The 17,907-nt window shown below is 42.1% G+C and overlaps 1 protein-coding gene across 6 annotated transcripts in view; it reads right to left on the bottom strand.

Annotated features, from left to right (window-relative positions):
• Positions 1-16,490, bottom strand: part of LOC133380095 (CD209 antigen-like protein E) — a 36,888-nt gene extending 20,398 nt beyond the window's left edge. For 2 of the 6 annotated variants that reach the window (XM_061616671.1, XM_061616673.1), the window contains exons 1-2: positions 16,298-16,489; positions 1,600-1,650 (exon numbers count right to left, since the gene is read on the bottom strand). In XM_061616671.1, the coding sequence (XP_061472655.1) occupies positions 1,600-1,650; positions 16,298-16,376 (130 nt within the window). In that variant the 5' untranslated portion in view covers positions 16,377-16,489. Of the gene's footprint in view, positions 1-84; positions 238-1,599; positions 1,651-6,577; positions 6,992-12,871; positions 12,891-16,297 lie in introns of those variants that run through there. The other 4 variants (XM_061616669.1, XM_061616667.1, XM_061616672.1 and 1 more) reach the window with 4 other exon arrangements.
• Between the last annotated feature and the right edge of the window lie 1,417 nt (positions 16,491-17,907).

The raw sequence follows: 17,907 nt of genomic DNA, 5'->3' as shown, positions 1-17,907 counted from the left end.
ACCCAAGCATTAATAAAGCACAAAATAAGCAGATTATATGTAAAATTCATATGGCAGAAAGTCAGTCTTAATGTGGTCACTTACAAAGTGCACAGTCAAGTCTTTTCTTCAACCTAAGGGACACAGTGTCAGAGACTTGCTTCATTGCTTCAAGTTATGGATATTTGGTCAGCAAACTGCTTCTTTGGGAATGCAAACTGCAACAGGCTTAGAAAGGGTTCTGCCGACTGCCGACAACAGTGTCAGCAACAAACCAGAAGTAAAAAGATTATTAACTTGGGATTAGAATGTTTATAGAAACGAAGTCCAGTTCCAAGGTGATGCAATAAGACAACCTCAAGACTACTCCTGAGTGGAGTGTAATGGCTGAGTTCACCTAAAATAAAGATATTTGTTTCAAATAACATCCACGGTAGTCATTCAGGACCTGAAGTGGGCCAAACTTGTATAGGGTAAACAAGTACAGACTGATCCGTTAGCGTGGCTCACTATGAAAACTTCCACATTGGATGATTGACACCCTTTAATGGAATGACAGCATGGTGCAGTGATTGCAGGGTGTCAGGATGTATGGTTGGGATTCTGATGTTTCTGAGAATGAGCTAGGAGAGGGGGGCAGTTGGGCTGAGTCGTCTGGAGGGGAGGAGGAGGCTTCCCAGATAGAGGGGGGAAACCTTGAACAGGCAACAGACTCGTTTCCCACGCACTCCCACCCTAGGAATGTGAAGCAGTTACAGACAGAGGAGGAGGGAGACCAAGGCCCTTTGGCTGCAGAGAAGGGTAGAGAGAAATCTCCTGAAGTGTTGGGCCAACCCCCCCCACTCCCTATCATCCTTTCCGAATCAGAAGGGGAGGAGGTAGCCGCCCCCCCATCGCCCCGCACCCGAAGACAGTTAAAAAGGCACCAAAGAAAAGAGGAGGGAAGGGGAGTAGATGTGGGCAGTTTGAGGAGGAGCGAGAGGATTCATGCCTGAAAGCCCCCTTGATAAGGGACAGGGAATGTTTGATACTCTGTTCTATCAACTCTCTTCCATGTCGCAGGTTTTGGTTCATGTTAAGAGTTCATGAGGCGGAGAAGCCTATGTCTGGAAATTACTCTAATAAAAACTGATTTGCTTTCATCAAGTGATTCTGTTCTTGAGTCCCAACCCGGGCACGACACAGGGTCAAGCTAAGGATGAGGAGACCAAGTTTCAAATCCGCACTCAGCCACGAACCTCACTGGATGACCTTGAGTCAGTCATTACCTCTCAGCCTAACCTCACAGGGCTGTTAATGGGGATAAAACTGAGGTGAGGAGTGATTGGGCACACCACCTTGAGCGCATTGGGAGAACGATATAAATATAATAAAATAAATACAATTGATGGATCAGAGTGCTGAAGAACCGTGAATATGCATCATGGATATTTCCATTTCACTGGTAGAAAAACTATGGAAAAGCTGTAGGTGAGCAAAGAACTCTCATAAATCTGCAGCATTGCTAGGAAGAAGCATTTGCCTCATCTTCTTTGCATACTGTGAACACCATCATCAGCCTGTTAAGTCTGAAGCATGACTGAGCTTGAAGACAAGGAGAAAGCAACCATACCGACTCACCTGGTTTGGGAGGAAGAGGAGGTGCTGATGGCTGAGCAAGCACGTACACCCCTGCAGGCACAAAGAAAAAAAGAGGAAATGTTCAGGAAATTGAAATTTTTTGAAGATGACATCTCTATTGCTAAAGCAATGGCACTGCAACCTGAAGAGCAACAAGAAAGCTACTGAGCCTGGACTAGTGAGAAAAAGTACCCCTAGGATCATACTAGCATTACTGATTTTCAGATGTTCCTGTTTTTAATGGCAGATAATCCCCAGTCCAAGTAGTTTAACTATGGAATTTGTTCCCACAAGAGGTAACAATAGCCACCAACTTTTAAAAATGGCTTTAATACAAATTCATGGAGGAAAAGGCTAGCAATAATTACTAGCCACAATGGTTGTGTTCTGCCTCCACTGTCAGAAGCACTATGTCTCTGAATACTGGTTGGTGGGAATCACTAGTGAGGAGAGTTCTGTTGCACTCAGCTCCTGCTTGCGGGCTGCCAATCAGCATCTGGTTGGCTACTGTGAGAACAGGATGCTGCACTAGATGGACCATTGGCCTGATCCAGCAGGGCTCTTATGTTCTTAAAGTCATAAATCCGAGAGGGTATCACTTATCACGTGGTATACATGAATTACTTAAATAACTGGACAGACAGCTGGCATATCTAAATCTCTTAGCCTTTCAGCAGACGTTCTAGCCACATGCTCTGCTGCAAACACTAGCCATCCATCTTAAGGCAGCAGGTCCTGGTTTTCTGATCTTTCCCTACCTACTATGGCATGCTGTCCCTCTTCTCCCAATGATTTGGGACCTGGAGGGAAACGAACAGGATGAGGGATATTAAGAAAAGATTGTGAGGAAATAGGGCAATGTTCTTCCACATTGGTTCCTCGGATGTTGTTGGACTTCCATCATTCCTTTTAAAAATATTTATTAAACACGGAAATTTCTACATCATTCAAAAATACAGATAAATACTAAACAATATAAATACATATAAATTAATGCCAATTAATTCATCATTTTACATAACCATCAATCATCCCAAAGAAAAATATAATTCCATTTTGTAATTATAGTATTTCAACTGAGTTGTAATAATAATTTATAACATATAGATTATACCCATATACACATACTTTATTATTATAATTCATAGCAGCAGATAATTTAATCCTAAATCCTTTATAGCTAAATCCATTTTAATATATGCTATAATTGGTACCCATCATTCCATTTCTTCCTTAATAATTTTGTAAGCCCCCTTTAGGATACACACCTTAACGTGGTGAGGGAGTTTGAGAGTGTTGAAGAAGCTGAGAGCAATGCCGTCAGGAGCCTAGACCAAGAGGCTAGACTTCTAGCAGGGTCACCCAAGGCGGAATGGTCAAGGCTGAGACACCAGATTAAGATGTATCCAAACTCAGAGGAAGGCAATGATAAACCACCTCTGAATACCTCTTACCATGAAACCCCATGAACAGAGTATCCAAAATGCAACACGAGATATGTAATTTTAAAGTTGATAATGAGGACATTGAACTTGTCAAGGATTATCAATAGTCATTAACCAAAATGGAGACCATAGTCAAGAAATCAGAAGACGGCTAGGACTGGGGAGGGCAGCTATGAGAGAACTAGAAAAGGTCCTCCAATGCAAAGATGTATCATTGAACACTAAAGTCAGGATCATTCAGACCATGGTATTTACTCTGAGCTTTATTATAGTCCCACCACATACAAGGATGTAGTCATCTGGGGTCCCAGGGGTTTTTAGACCCCTTATTTTTTGGGAGCCAGGTCCCAGCGGTTTTCACTTTACAGCGGGGGTCTGGAACGTAACCCGCCATATGAGTGGGCCCCTACTGTAAATCCTACTGAATTCAATGGGGTTTACTCCAGGTAAGTGGGATTAGCATTGCACCTTTACTCCCAGAAAAGTGAGTCTTGGATTAAAGCTTCATATTGGGAAGGTTTTCAAAATGCTGCCCTCTTCAACAGCCCAGGAAATTTTAAACTGGTTTGACTGCTGCACACAAGAGAGAAAAAAACTGAAAGCTACATACTTACTCAATTTATGAGATTTTCAGATAAACAGGAAAAACCAAGCATTTTCTGGCATTCCAATGAGGTCTAGGCACTGTCTGGAGGTCAACAAATCACAACCCTGACTTCACTTATAGGCTACAAATCTGAAAGGGCAAGGATAGAGCAGTCTGCTACGAGCTGATTTAACAGAAGTTGCTGGGGTGTGTGTGACATTTTGGTGTGTATCTCGTGAACCAGACTACCTAGAAACTTATTTTTTTTAAAGTTAAACTGAGAGTCCCAAGATTAAGGTGACTCACCAGGAGAGGACCCCCAAAATCCGGAGTCTCTGGGTGAAAACTGGACACCTGGCAACCCTAGTTGTACTTGATTTGATGTACAAAGCTCTGAGTGGTGGCCTCTGTCTCCCTCCCTGCCTCTCTTATCAGAAGAGAGACCACCACTGCTGTATTATGTATAACAAGGATTATTCTACCTCTGCATGTGTTTATTTTTAATGTTGTTTTAGGCTACTTAGGTGTGCAGCAGCCAAGGCCAGCACCTTGTAGGCATTCTAGCTTTTTTTAAAAAAGTAGCTTAACTATAATTGTAGTGATTACTTTTGAGCAGAGCTTGGAAAAGTTACTTTTTTGAACTACAACTGCCATCAGCCCCAGCAAGCATGGCCACTGGATTGGGCTGATGGGAGTTGTAGTTCAAAAAAGTAACTTTTCCACGCTCTGCTTTTGAGTAATGGTAAAGTAATCAATTCCTTTCAGAACAATTGTAATCATAATGGTAATTCTTTCCCTCTTTGTGGCCATGTAACAGTAATTGTAATTTATTCCTTTTTAAAAGTAATCTTCCAAGCTCTGACTGTTTGTAGCAATCCTATATTTCCAGACAGATATCTGTTAAATATGTCCGTCCTCTATAAACAGATTTACTTTCCTTCTTACTTATCCAAAATGGATTTCTAATCTTAGTTTTAATTGAATATTCTTCCATCAGTCTATTATGGCTCTCCCTCATATTATTCCACTGCATCAACCATAAGAGGCCACTGCATCAAAGTAATGTACCAGGTATGCCTAAACCAACTCCCATCATTCCTAACCATCGGCTAAGCTGGCTGAGAGCGATGGGAGTGGTAGTCCAACAACTTCTGGAGGCCCAAGGGTGAAGAACACTGGGACAGGGAGAAGAGAGCTAGAAGCTGCACATATGAGCAAAAGCATCATGGGGTCCTCAAAAGCCTGACAGTACGGCAACCTCATTCTGGGTACGTTGACACTCAGCTGCTGTTGCAATCTAATGTCACCAACCCCCAGCTCCCCCATCCTCACTGCTATCTCACTCTCCACCATCCCTGTCTTGATGAGTGTGCCACTGCTATCATCCCCCACCCCATAAGTCACTCCTGAGGTATAGATGCACTTAGTTTTGTGTGTGTGTGTGAATTATGAACAGTGAGGTCAGAAGGAAGTGGAATGCAGAAAAGCAGACGGTGATAATTATATTAACATAATAATCACCATCTTACTTTTCTGCATTTAATCTCATCATCTCACTGTTTACAACCCCACCCACACCTGACCCTGCAACTAGGGGAGGGGGGGAGAAATTAATTCAGTTTGCAATTAAAGCTAAATCTATCACATCTGCAATTTCCGAAACAATAGGAGAACCAAAATACAGCCATCGTTATCTGAGGGTAGAAGCACACTCACTATTCTGCCAGTTCCAGTGCATCTCTATCTCTCTTCTAAAAACCGGGGGGAAACAACGCTTCTCAAATCCCACCCCTTTTTCCTGTAAAACCTGGTGGGAGTTACTTGAGTGCATGTGTTGTCTTTTTAAATCACTTCTAAGAGATATTGCAACTGATCGGCAGATAAACCCGTTCCCCCTCTGAGTGTGGATAATGGAAACACTTTTATCCGGCAACTAATGTGTTAACAGCCTGAATTTTACAGTGCAGTTCCCCAAGCAATTTTACAAAAAAGTATATATTCAGGGTAAGTGTGCATAAGAACAAATATATTAGTGAAAATAACATACAAAAATCCATTACATCAGGAAAAATGGCTTGCAGAAATGTATATATTAGCCAAAATTGCATACAAAAATATGTTTATTAGGAGAAATTTGCATTAAAATGCTGAAGAATTTTTATGATTTTTTTAAAAAATCACTGATTGTTGTAGAAATGTGGAGAACAAAATTTAAGAATGGAAACTGGAAAATGAGAAACTTTAGAGAACAGAAACTGATATATCTATCTATCACAGCCTGTTGGACTTTTCTATAACAGCTTAGAGAGATGCCAACAGATCCAGCAGCATTGACCAAAAGGGAGAACTTTTGGATATACTCTCTGGACACATTGGCACCACGTGGCCTGAATCTGGAGGACAGTACCAGTATTACTTAGCTTCTGCAAATGAAGCCCCTCTGAGCATTCCATCCTCAAAGCTCTATAACTGCCACCTTGGAAACAGCATTTGTATGTTAGCAGCTGATGAAGGCGGAAGAACGTTTTGGTAATACAACAAAAACCTCTGTTTTGTTAATCACAATTACGTGCATATATTTTTAGGTGATTAACGGAAGCCTTATAGGGATCCAGAGCAAGCTTGGGTGAAGTTCTGTTTGTTGCTTTCCAAACTGTCTATATATATATATGCAACTAACATTCCATGAATCTGATGTAGTCCACAAAAGCTTATACCTTGTCCTTTAGCGGCTTACAAAAATCACTTCTATGATGGTACTTCACGACCTCTGGTTCACAATATAAAAACGTTATAACGTTACCATTTATTTGTCATCTTATAAGGTGCCGTGAGACTCTTTGCTTTAATCCTGTGTAATAAATAAACTTACCCTGCGCAAAGGAATAGGGAGCAAGCACTGCAACAATTTCTTGGAATTCATAATGGAAAATAAACGTTCACTCACCCAGTGGTGTTGTCATGGCAGAATTTTGGGGGGAAAGTCCAGGGACCTCAGCAGAGTGAGTACCAGAAGGGCCCCCAGATGCAGGAGAGCTGGCCGTTGGCGTTCTCTCCCTGAGCAGTAGCAGCAGTCTGTCTGCTACAAAGCCAAGAGGGCTGAAAACTTTTGAGTCAATAGGAAGTGAAACCACAGGGCCTCTAAGATGCTACTGTTTGAGCAGATAGGAGAGCAAGGTAACAATGAGCACCCGAGCTTTCTTTTTATTTGGAAGGTGTTGTAGGAAGCACTTCTCTTATCTCAGACATGGGGGACACTTAGTAGGATGAAGTGACTTGCCAGAAGAAGAAGAAAGGATTCAAAGCAGACGTTTCTTACGAATTATCTTCACAGAACAAATAAGACTGAGATAAAATAATCCTAAAAAGGGAGAGCAGCATTGAGGATCTTGAAGTTTCCCATCAACAGTTGGCCGCTGGACAACAAGGCTGAGCAACAAGGCACACAGGTCACCTGGTCACAGTCTTCCCAACTATAGTGAGAAGTATTGCATTTCTATTTAAATTCTCGTAATTATTTCTACATTTGCAGCTATACACATAAATTAGCATATGTAAAGTTTGTGCAAACCTGTGCCCTTTTTCCTGTCATTTATTTATTCCTTTTGGATGATATGTAAGGGGCTCCCCCACCAAATAATAATTCTTAAGCATGTATGGTTTGAAATAGGCTCCACATACACTCCATACATACATGGGAATCCATACTCTTGTACTATGAAATACATGGATTCAACACTATTTATTTACTTATGCATTTATTTGTGTATTTATTAAATGTATATCCTGCCCTTCCTTCCAAAGGCAGCCTAGGACAGCAATTTGCATCTTCATGCAACAGAAATGCTATCAACCTCTATATTCTACATATACCAATACACTGAGCTCTTCCTTTTACCTGAAAGTGTAAATCTATGATCTTACACACTGAAGCTTATTCAAGTTTAGTGTGCATGGGATTGTAGCCTAAGGATCCAGAACATATATAGCAAAGTGGTTAGGAAACTCAGCTCAGTGAATCAAGATGCTGCCAATTCAAATATTGCCTCTGTTGTGAACCGTCTCCCTCCACTTGCAATATTGGGATATTAACAGTGACCTGCCTTGCAGTGCTGTGTGTATGTGAGGCCTTTTAAACATTTAAAACAGTATATAAATGCTAACAAGCATTGAAGTAAGACTTGCTCATTACTGGACATACACCAATATTGTTTGGTTGGTAGGCAGAGCAATAGTTTAAGAGTAAAGCAAATTAATTTGTTAGCGACATGACAGATTACAGGCTCCAGTTGCCCTTGCCTAAGAGGTAAACAAATAAATGATTTTGTTCTTAAAGTGGGAAAAGAATATAGACTTTCTCTCAGAAAAGTTATTTGTGCATTAAAAACTACCATTAAAAGCTTACTGAGGCTGCAATCCAATATATGTCTACTCAGGAGTAAGCTCAATTGGGCTCAATGGGACTTACTCCCAGGTAAGTGTGTATTGGATTGCAGCCTTAGGTCCCTATACCTACCAGCCAGAGCAATAAGTTTAGGAGAGGTAAAAAATTGTTATCTCAATTAAGGTTATTTCTGTACCTCTTAGGAAGGGGCAACCGACTGAGAATCATAGGCATGCATTTGAGCTAAAATTTCACAGCATTCATCAGAAAAGGCGACAAACTTTTTTTTTAAAAAGTGCAGCCGGGGTGTGTGTGGTTTCAAATTGTGAATGAGAAAGAGAGAGCACTTTTTCATTAATGCATTTACTTGCTATTACCCTTTCTTTTAACAGGATATTAAATAACAGCATGATCAGATGCATTAAGCAGAGAAACAAGCAAAAGTGCAATTTTCCTGCTATGAAATAGCTACTAACTTCAAGGACCATAATTTGTGTTTTGACTCTCTTGATTCAATAAAGGTTATACTATTAGTACGGCGGCACCTACCCTGTGGAATTCTCTCTCCTTAAACATTAGACAGGCGCCATCTCTGTTATCTTTTTGGTGCCTATTTGGTGAAGGAGACCTTCCTCCTTCAACAAGCCTTTTAAGTTGAGACCTTATCCCAGTCTCGTCTGAGTTGGAATTGCATTTTAATATGTTTTTAAGCCTTCTTTTTTTAAAAAATGAAATGTTTTCAAACTTTTTTTAAAAAAGGATGTTTTGAAAGCTTTTAAAAAAATGTTTTTAAAGATGTTTTGTTTTAATGTATTTTAAAGTCTGTTTTTATTATGTTTTAAACTGTTTTTAGTGCCTTTGTTTGCTGCCCTGGGCTGCTGCTGGGAGGAAGGGCGGAATGTAAATCAAATAATAAATAAATAATACTCACTTCAAGGAGAGTTATTTTTTTTTATTAAAGATTTTAACTGCCTTAGGGTACAATCCACCCTGAAGCCAGACAAAGGCCAGTGGAGAGACTAATGTTGTTGTTATGTGCCTTCAAGTCGACTATGACTTACGGCAACCCTATGAATCAGTGATCTCCAATAGCATCTGTCGTGAACCACCTTGTTCAGATCTTGCAAGTTCAGGTCTGTGGCTTCCTTTATGGAATCAATCCATCTCGTGTTTGGCCTTCCTCTTTCTCTACTCCCTTCTGTTCTTCCCAGCATAATTGTCTTTTCTAGTGAATCATGTCTTCTCATTATGTGTCCAAAGTATGATAACCTCAGTTTCATCATTTTAGCTTCTAATGATAGTTCTGGTTTAATTTGTTCTAACACCCAATTATGTGTCTTTTTCGCAGTCCATGGTATGCGCAAAGCTCTCCTCTAACACCACATTTCAAATGAGTTGATTTTTCTCTTATCCGCTTTTTTCACTGTCCAACTTTCACATCCATACATAGAGATCGGGAATAATGTGGTCTGAATGATCCTGACTCTAGTGTTCAGTGATACATCTTTGCATTTGAGGACCTTTTCTAGTTCTCTCACAGCTGCCCTCTCCAGTCCTAGCCATCTTCTGATTTCTTGACTATTATCTCCATTTTGGTTAATGACTTTGCCGAGGTATTGATAATCCTTGACAAGTTCAGTGTCCTCATTGTCAACTTTAAAGTTGCATAAATCTTCTGTTGACATTACTTTAGTCTTTTTGACATTCAGCTGTAGTCCTGCTTTTGTGCTTTCCTCTTTAACTTTCATCAGCATTCGTTTCAAATCATTACTGGTTTCTGCTAGTAGTATGCTATCGTCTGCATATCTTAAATTATTGATATTTCTCCCTCCAATATTCACACCTCCTTCATCTTGGTCCAATCCCGCTTTCCGTATGTTATGTTCTGCTTATAGATAAATAGTGTTGATTATTCAACATCCCTACTCTTGGTTTAAATTTCCCTTTCATTTCTCTAATCTTTTGGAATAGGGCTCTTCTTCTACCTACCCTAATAGATGCAGCATAAGTGTTTCTCCACTGGCAAGGTGGGAGATCCTCTGCTAGGGCAGCATTTAGAATCATAGAATCATAGAGTTGGAAGGGGCCTTGTAGGCCATCGAGTCCAACCCCCTGCTCACAGCAGGAAATCCACAGCTAGAGCATCTCACGCAGATAGCTGTCCAGCCTCTGCTTGAAGACATCCAGCGAAGGGGATCCCACCACCTCCCTAGGCAGTCGGTTCCATTGCCGAACTGCCCTTACTGTCAAGAAGTTCCTTCTAATGTCCAATCTGAATTTACGCTCCTGCAACTTAAAACCATTAGACCTAGTCCTACCCTCTGGGGTAGCAGAGAACAAATCTGTACCCTCCTCTATGTGACAGCCCTTCAGGTACTTACAGAGTGCAATCATGTCGCCCCTCAGCCTTCTCTTCACCAGACTGAACATGCCAAGTTCCTTCAACCTTTCCTCATAACACTTGTTCTCCATACCGGCTATCATCCTCGTCGCCCTCTTCTGAACCCGCTCTAACTTACTTGTCTATATCTTTCTTAAAATGGGGCGCCCAGAACTGAACGCAGTATTCCAGATGAGGCCTGACCAATGCAGAATATAGTGGGACTATTACTTCCCTCAACCTGGAAACTATAGCTCTGTTTATGCATCCCAAAACCGCGTTTGCCTTTTTTGCCGCAGCATCACACTGCTGGGTCATGTTCAACTTACAATCCACTACAATTCCAAGGTCCTTCTCACACGCACTACTGCTAAGCCGGGTATTTCTCATCCTGTACCCATGCATTTTGTTTTTGTGGCCTAAATGCAGAATCCTGCATTTGTCTTTATTGAATGTCATTTTATTAATTTCAGCCCAATTTTCTAGTCTATCCAGGTCCCTTTGGATTTTATTCCTGGCTTCCATTGTGTTAGATATCCCTCCCAGTTTTGTATCATCCGCAAACTTCATAAGGCTTCCCTCCACCCCATCATCTAAGTCATTGATAAAAATGTTGAAGAGTATCGGCCCCAGGACAGAACCCTGTGGCACTCCACTCGAGACCTCCTTCCAGTCCGAAGCAGAGCCACCGACGACCACTCTTTGAGTACGGTTTTCCAACCAGTTGTGAATCCACCTGACAGTATTTCCATTTACAGTGCGGGAAGCTCCCTAGCCTCCATAGATCTGTGGAAATCTCCACAGCCATTGGGGTTAAGCATCTATGGATTATAATGGTATTTTGCGGAATTAAGCATGTGCAGTAAACACAGTAGCTACACTTCACAGCTTGGTAGAAATTGCACTGAGAGTCTGGAATAAGAAAATAACAAACTAAATTTATTGTAGGAAATACATTCAGATAGAAAAGACCTACATCTGACTAACTAGATAGGAGATGCTGCAGAAGAGATGCCTGCTGCATCTGTGCTCCTCCTCAGGGAGCCATGAGGGAGCCATGCTGGAAAGAAGGACAAAGAAAGACTGAGATCAGAGAAGGAGCAGGAAGGGAGATTAGTTTCCTCTGAGGAAATCAGTTTGCACCTGAAAGGTGGGTTTAGGTGAGAGTGGACAGAATGGTCTAGGAATTTAGGAGGACTTCTCTCTACCTCTGTACTTCTCACATAGCATGCAGTCCCCTCCCAGGCTTCAAGCTGAGTTGCACTGTCACATTTCCAACAGGGGTGGGGTGAAACAGGGCATGTCAGGGTGGATAAAGAGCTCCAGGATCCAAACCTTCTCATGTTGATAGCCCTCTCAATTTCATCAGCCCTGAAGTTGGCAGAGTTAATTTCATCCCATTCACCACAATCCAAGCAGGGGATGAGTGGATGGCACCAAAGGTAAGAAAAAGCCTTCTAGGGTGACCATGTGTCCTATCTTACAAAGGAAAGTCCTCTATTTGAAGTTTTGTCTGGTCACAAGTCCAGTTTAAAGATAAAAGCATTTTAGGAAAGGGAAGCCTTGAAGTTGCCCTTCAATAGTTAGCATGTAAGCAAGTGAGAGACTATGCAGGCACACAGTCACTTTGTCTTGAGATTACAGTGTTTCTATTTAAACTAATTGCTTCTAAATTTGTAAATTGTATGCAAATCAATGCCCTCTTTGGGAGTGATATATTTCTTCTTGTTTTGGGATGTGTATGTGGGGATCCTACAACCACCCTGATCTCCGATACTGGCAGCAGGGTTTAAGGCAATGGTGGTAGCTCCACCATAGAACATCTTCATCACTATAGGATTCCTCTACCCAGGTGAATGTGACCTTTTTCAGCACCTGCAATTTCACAGCCTACCACCTATCAATTAGTTAAAAGCTATTAAACCTCCCTCTGAGAAGGTAAAAGGAAGCCAATAGTACTCACTGTTGCCTCACTCTTTTGCCTACCCAAATCTCACTACCAAATGGGGAATGAGAGCTCCCCATGCTTCTGGCAGGGCAGTTTTACTTTCTCATGTGGACTAGTAGATATGCTGTTTGGTAGGAAAGCTATGCTGTTTGCTTTCACCTAGGTTCAACTTACTTGTAAATAAACTCACCTATTACATGACACTGTGAATCTCTGATGGTCACTCTTTCCAAAGGGAAGTAAACCCAGGTAAGCCCTGCTTCCGGAACTTCTCACCACTCACGCAAGTGGGGAGCACATAACAATACATGAGTATGTGTTTCTCAATTAACATAATCCTTACCACTCCCAAATCTGTGCATAGAGAAGATGTGCATTTGAAGATGCCTGTTATCCTAAACGTTTGTATCTGAGGACAAACCACATGGATCTTAGGAAACTGAATGCTATAAAGCCAGCACAGGTCTCAATGGGAGGATTTATTAATTTTAGGGATAAAAAGCAAGGACTGGAGTCTGTGGTCACTCACCTGGAATACAGATGCTTCAGTAGGTGCCTTATTCTGAAAAAGCGACCTTCCTTTAGTGATGCTAGAAAGTAACTACCACCTCCTCAGATAGGAAGTGTTAAATACTGAAGAGAAGTTGCAATGGTATTTTGTTTAGCTCTGCAACTTTGCTGGGCATTCCCCTTATGCAACCAAACTATTCTTCCCTATCTTGAATAGAAAACTTGTTGCATGCCACCCCAATCTCTGAGCGGTGAGAGATCTCCAGGGGTCCCTGTGCTTACGCAGGGTTTGGTTTCCATAGAAAGAAGGTCAGTGGAGACTGTAGTTTCTTTATAAAATGTGGTTTATTTACACACATTCCAACCTGAGCTTAAAATGGAGAAGTTGAAAGCATCAGCAGTCCAATAGATCTTTCTTTTCCATCAGGCTTATAGGAGGCACCTTAAAGCCACGGTGCAGGGAACCAGCCTTTCCTCAGACTCAACTAACAACACAAGCTTCTCTTAGGCCCCAGGAAGAGGGGGGCTCTCTTGAAGAGTTTCAGTAACAATGGGCTCTCCCTTGCCCAGTTAATGGGCACTTGATAGACCCATTAGCTCACCTGGTCACTCTATTAGACTAACAAAAGAGACTCATCTGACCAGTAGAAAAGGTTTCTCTGTTGCAGAGCCCACCTCCAGTTGCAGAGTTCCAAATCAGAGGCTGGAAGGAGACTCATAGAAATCATCTATCTCAACCCCCAAACCCATAACATTATTTTTATCTATGATACTTGGACATGATGGATGGAATTCTTCTAACTTGTCCTGTCAGCACAAAGATTACTGCTAGCGCAATGTGATTTCCCCTCTCTTTCCTCTATGTGTGCCCCATGCCCTCCCCAGATCTAGGAGGCACCTGGGGGGAGAAGAGGGGGAAAAGATTCTGTTGCAGAATCAGAAATCCTTGCACTAATAGAACTATTTACTTAGCAGTGCACTACACTGAACACAACCCAGTGTCTTGTGTGGCTGTAGAAATGGGCATGTGCCTGGTCATTTGAGGAGGGCACTGACTAATGGAGGGTGTGGTCCTTTCCCCTTAGATCTGTTGTGGTTCCCCAAGGAATGGAGGAAAGGTTAGTAAAATCCTGAGATGTTCATAGTTGCTTTTCAAATGAAGAATGCAGGGGCCACAGTTTGGATGACCAGATGAGAGCAAATGGAAACTTGATGATGCTGATCTTAGGAAGCAGCAGAACAACCAGAGTCTAGATGGATTTGTAGCAAAGACACAGAAATCTATTCTGATATTAATTAACCAGCTGTAAGTTTTCCATGTTAATTTTACAAAATGAAAAAGTAAGGTGTGCTTTTTTAAAAAAACCTAATTATGCCATCATTACATGTTCCTTGGTAAGCCTCTTAGTTTTAGAATAATACAAATAACTATTCCTTCTGCATTTTTATGCATCATTCGTCTTATAAACCTTTGACTTGCATTAATTGCTTCTTTCTAAATCTTACTGTTCTTCCAACCCACAAGCTGCTCAGTTCACTTAATTTTTGTCACTTTATGTGTGCTTCTATTTCTATTGTATGATATTGTTTTGTTCCCTTTTCCATAGCAGTGCAAAGTTCAGGTTGGTGAGGAAGACAGAGTCACCTGTGTGCCTGCTCAATCTGCTGTCCAGGTAGTAACTGTTGCTAGGCAACTTCAAGGGCCCTGCTCTACCTTCTTTGGTTCTTTGTCTTCAAGCTGGTCTTGGACTGCAAATAGAGGACTGTCTTTTGTAAAGTAGGACACGGGCACAGCCTAAGTTCAGGGCAGCTTTTACAAAGTCATTTTCTTGTTACCGAGGGAGAATAGTGGTGCTCCCCATTTTTACATCGGTTTACATATAAATATTGGGTTGGATCCATGGTGTTCCTTCTGCAAAAATAGCCCCCTTTTCCTCCTGCCCTCCCCCCACCCAGTATCACTTCTTCACATCCTTAGTTATCCACGACAACATTCCAGGGGGCTGAAGGGGGAAGGAGAAAAATCCCTTTTGCTCAGGTGGGAGCATCCTGTGAGTAGAGTGCTAGATTCAAGCCATAAAAGTTAAGAAGAAATTGTAGGAGGCAAGAGCAATTCCAGGCTGTGCTAGTCAGAAGGATCTAGGAAGGCTCCAGAGTCCAATAACCACAAACGACACATTTCCCTACATATTCTCTGGGTCACATATACGTTGCAGTTGGCTGACCAATCAAAAAGATTGTTAGGGCTACAATTCTACACATGTTTACATGGGAGTAAGCCTCACTGGACTCAGTGGTGATTATTTCTGACAGTGGAGATTATGCTCTAAGCCCACCTATCAATCACCTGATGTCATTATGACATCAGATAACAGCTTCAAATGGGCTTGCTGTCAGGGCTGATCAGCTGCAAGCTCCTGTAATAATAATAATAATAATAATAATAATAATTTTAAACTTCTATCCCACCCTTTCTTCCAGAAGGAGCCCGGGGTGGCAATCAAAGAACAAAATACTAAAAACATTAAACCTATCAAAACCAAAACATCTTTAAAACATTTTAAAAATAAAACATCTTTTTAAAAATCTCTAAGAACATCTTAAAAAGCAATTCCAAAACAGACACAAACACAGCCTTAAAAGGCTTGTTGAAAGAGGAAGGTCTTCAATAGGTGGCAAACAGAGACAGAGATGGCACGTGTCTAATATTTAAGGCTAGAGAATTCCAAAGTGTAGATGCCACAACACTAAAAGTTCACTTCCTATGTTGAGTCACATCTAACAAAACATTTTCATTCTTATAGCCCAAGTACACATTACACTCCAATGGCCTAAGTCACAGGAAAAGCCACTTCTTAGGTGGGCAATTGGGAACAGAGAAGAATTAAATGGCCACTTTGTTGGCTCAGTTCTTTGTATTGCCAAACTGGGTATGGCTTTGCCTGTTCTAAAGGGACAATTGGGCTGCTTTTGCACTCATTAACATGTGTGTTGCTTGGGGCCTAAGTCCATATCATTCACTTAGGACCTCATTTCCATACTGGATGTTTCAGTAATCTTAAACATGGTTTTAAAAAATCAAAACCTTCCTTCTTGATTCCTATAGGCTACTGCTAAAGCTTACTTAGCATAGATCTGTACCTCAAAACTAATTGTATTGTCTCCCACCACCCTCCATAGGTTTTCTCTCATTTTAAAATGAATGTGGACTGGGAAACATAACTGATTAAGTTGAGTCTATCTCAGGAAAGCTCGAGTGTTTGTTTTTAAAGTGCATCTATCACATTTGCTCTGACAGACTAAAAGGGCTACTCTTCTGGCATCCATTCATTTTACGACGAGTAGTCCAGACATTGGGCTTGCAATAATAATGCACAGTCCACAGGGCCCTTCTTTGTTCTCTCCCCCCACTACCCTACCACAATTCAAACCATTTTTACTTTACCTTTCTGCTGCAGTGTTGCTTTGGAACCTGACAGCTGGGAAAGTGGCAACCAATTTCCATATTGCCTCTCCTCAGCCATGCTGCTGGACTATGAGAATGTCAATGGGGAAGGGTGTGTTTCACCCTTTCAGCTCCACTCACTCAGTGTCCCACTACTGGGCTCCAGTCCTCATAGCTCCACAGGAGTTCAGTTACATAGAGTTTCAGTTCTTTCTTTTAAGGGAGGTGCTACTACTATGCAAATATTTGCTGAAAGTTATTTGGAAGACCATGTGAAAGTCCAGCAGAAGCAATGAGTAGCTATCACTAAAATGAAGGAAACAACTATATTCGCATAGTGCCACTAAGGTCACTGGAATTTAATCTTGACAGATCTACTGTAGATCTCTAGTGATGACCCTGGATCTAGTTTTCCTAATTCCTAATGGGAAACTTCCAGCCAGTGGGCTGAATGGACTTCCAGGCCTCAGGACTCTACCTAGGTTATGCTCCCAGCCCATACTCCTGACTGGTCCTACTCTGCAACCTTCTGTAGTGATCTTACTTGGCTGAAATGTGTTCTTGAACTATGATAATACCTCTTGCTTGCCTGGATGGAGGATGCTGTAGGTCTGGCCATACCTGCTTCTGCCACACCCACCACTGGTATGCAGCCCCTGGAAAGTTGCCCACAAAGGAATGTGGCACTCAGGCTGAAAAAAGTTTCCCATCCCTGTATCAAAGTAAATCTTCAATGATGTCAGTAAATAGAAAAGATCAAGGATGGCTTCTGCCAATTCCCCTACACAGCCAGCATGATGTAGGAGTGAAAGACCAAGACTGGAGAGACTTGGGTTCAAATCCCAGAGTGCAGGACACGGAATAATGGACTCAAGTTACAGGAAGCCAGATTTCAACTAAACATCAGAAAAAACTTCCTAACTGTTAGAGCAGTGCAACAATGGGACTAATTACCAAAGGTGTTGAGCCTCAACTCTCCCTGGAGGGGCAGGGAGGCGGGAGGCATGAGTTTCAGGTGCCTCAGCTGCCAGAAGGCGCAGAAGACCCAGGAGTTGTTGAGTCTGAGCAGGACCTTGGGGGGGGGAGCGAGCCTGAACTCGAGCCAATTCCCACAGATGGCTCGCCGCCCCCTGTTGTGGCAGAGGACCTGTTGGGGCAAGCTCTGGAGAACTTGCCAACTCCTCCTTTGCCAAGCAGTTCCCAGGATGCCACCAGCGTGACGCAGCCTCCTGACCTCGAGCCTGCTACTCAGGAGCAGGTGTCCTCCGATGAGCCGTTAGAAACATGCCCCCCATCACCTCGCTCCCGCCGCCAAGAGAAACGGACAGGGCAGAGACAGGACTTGCGAAGGAGTCAGAGATTACGATCAAAAATGTTCCCTATTTAAGCTTGCAACTCACAGTGGGGAGTTGCTGAGTCAACTTCCTTCATACGCTGCAGAGCATGTCTAGAGTGTAGTTAGGGACTTTTAGTGAGTTAGTGCAGGTTTTTCTATGAAGCGCAAAGCCTTTGATGTATCCATTACTTTAATAAAACAAGATTTAATTGCACCCGTGTCTCAGCCTCGTGGTTTTGGCTCTGGATGGGACAGTGGGAAGCGGTGGGCTCTC

Source organism: Rhineura floridana, chromosome 3, assembly GCF_030035675.1.
Source record: "Rhineura floridana isolate rRhiFlo1 chromosome 3, rRhiFlo1.hap2, whole genome shotgun sequence".
Lineage (NCBI taxonomy): Eukaryota > Metazoa > Chordata > Lepidosauria > Squamata > Rhineuridae > Rhineura > Rhineura floridana.
Note: the sequence above shows the minus strand (reverse complement) of the source record. Positions and strands in the feature narration are given on the sequence as shown.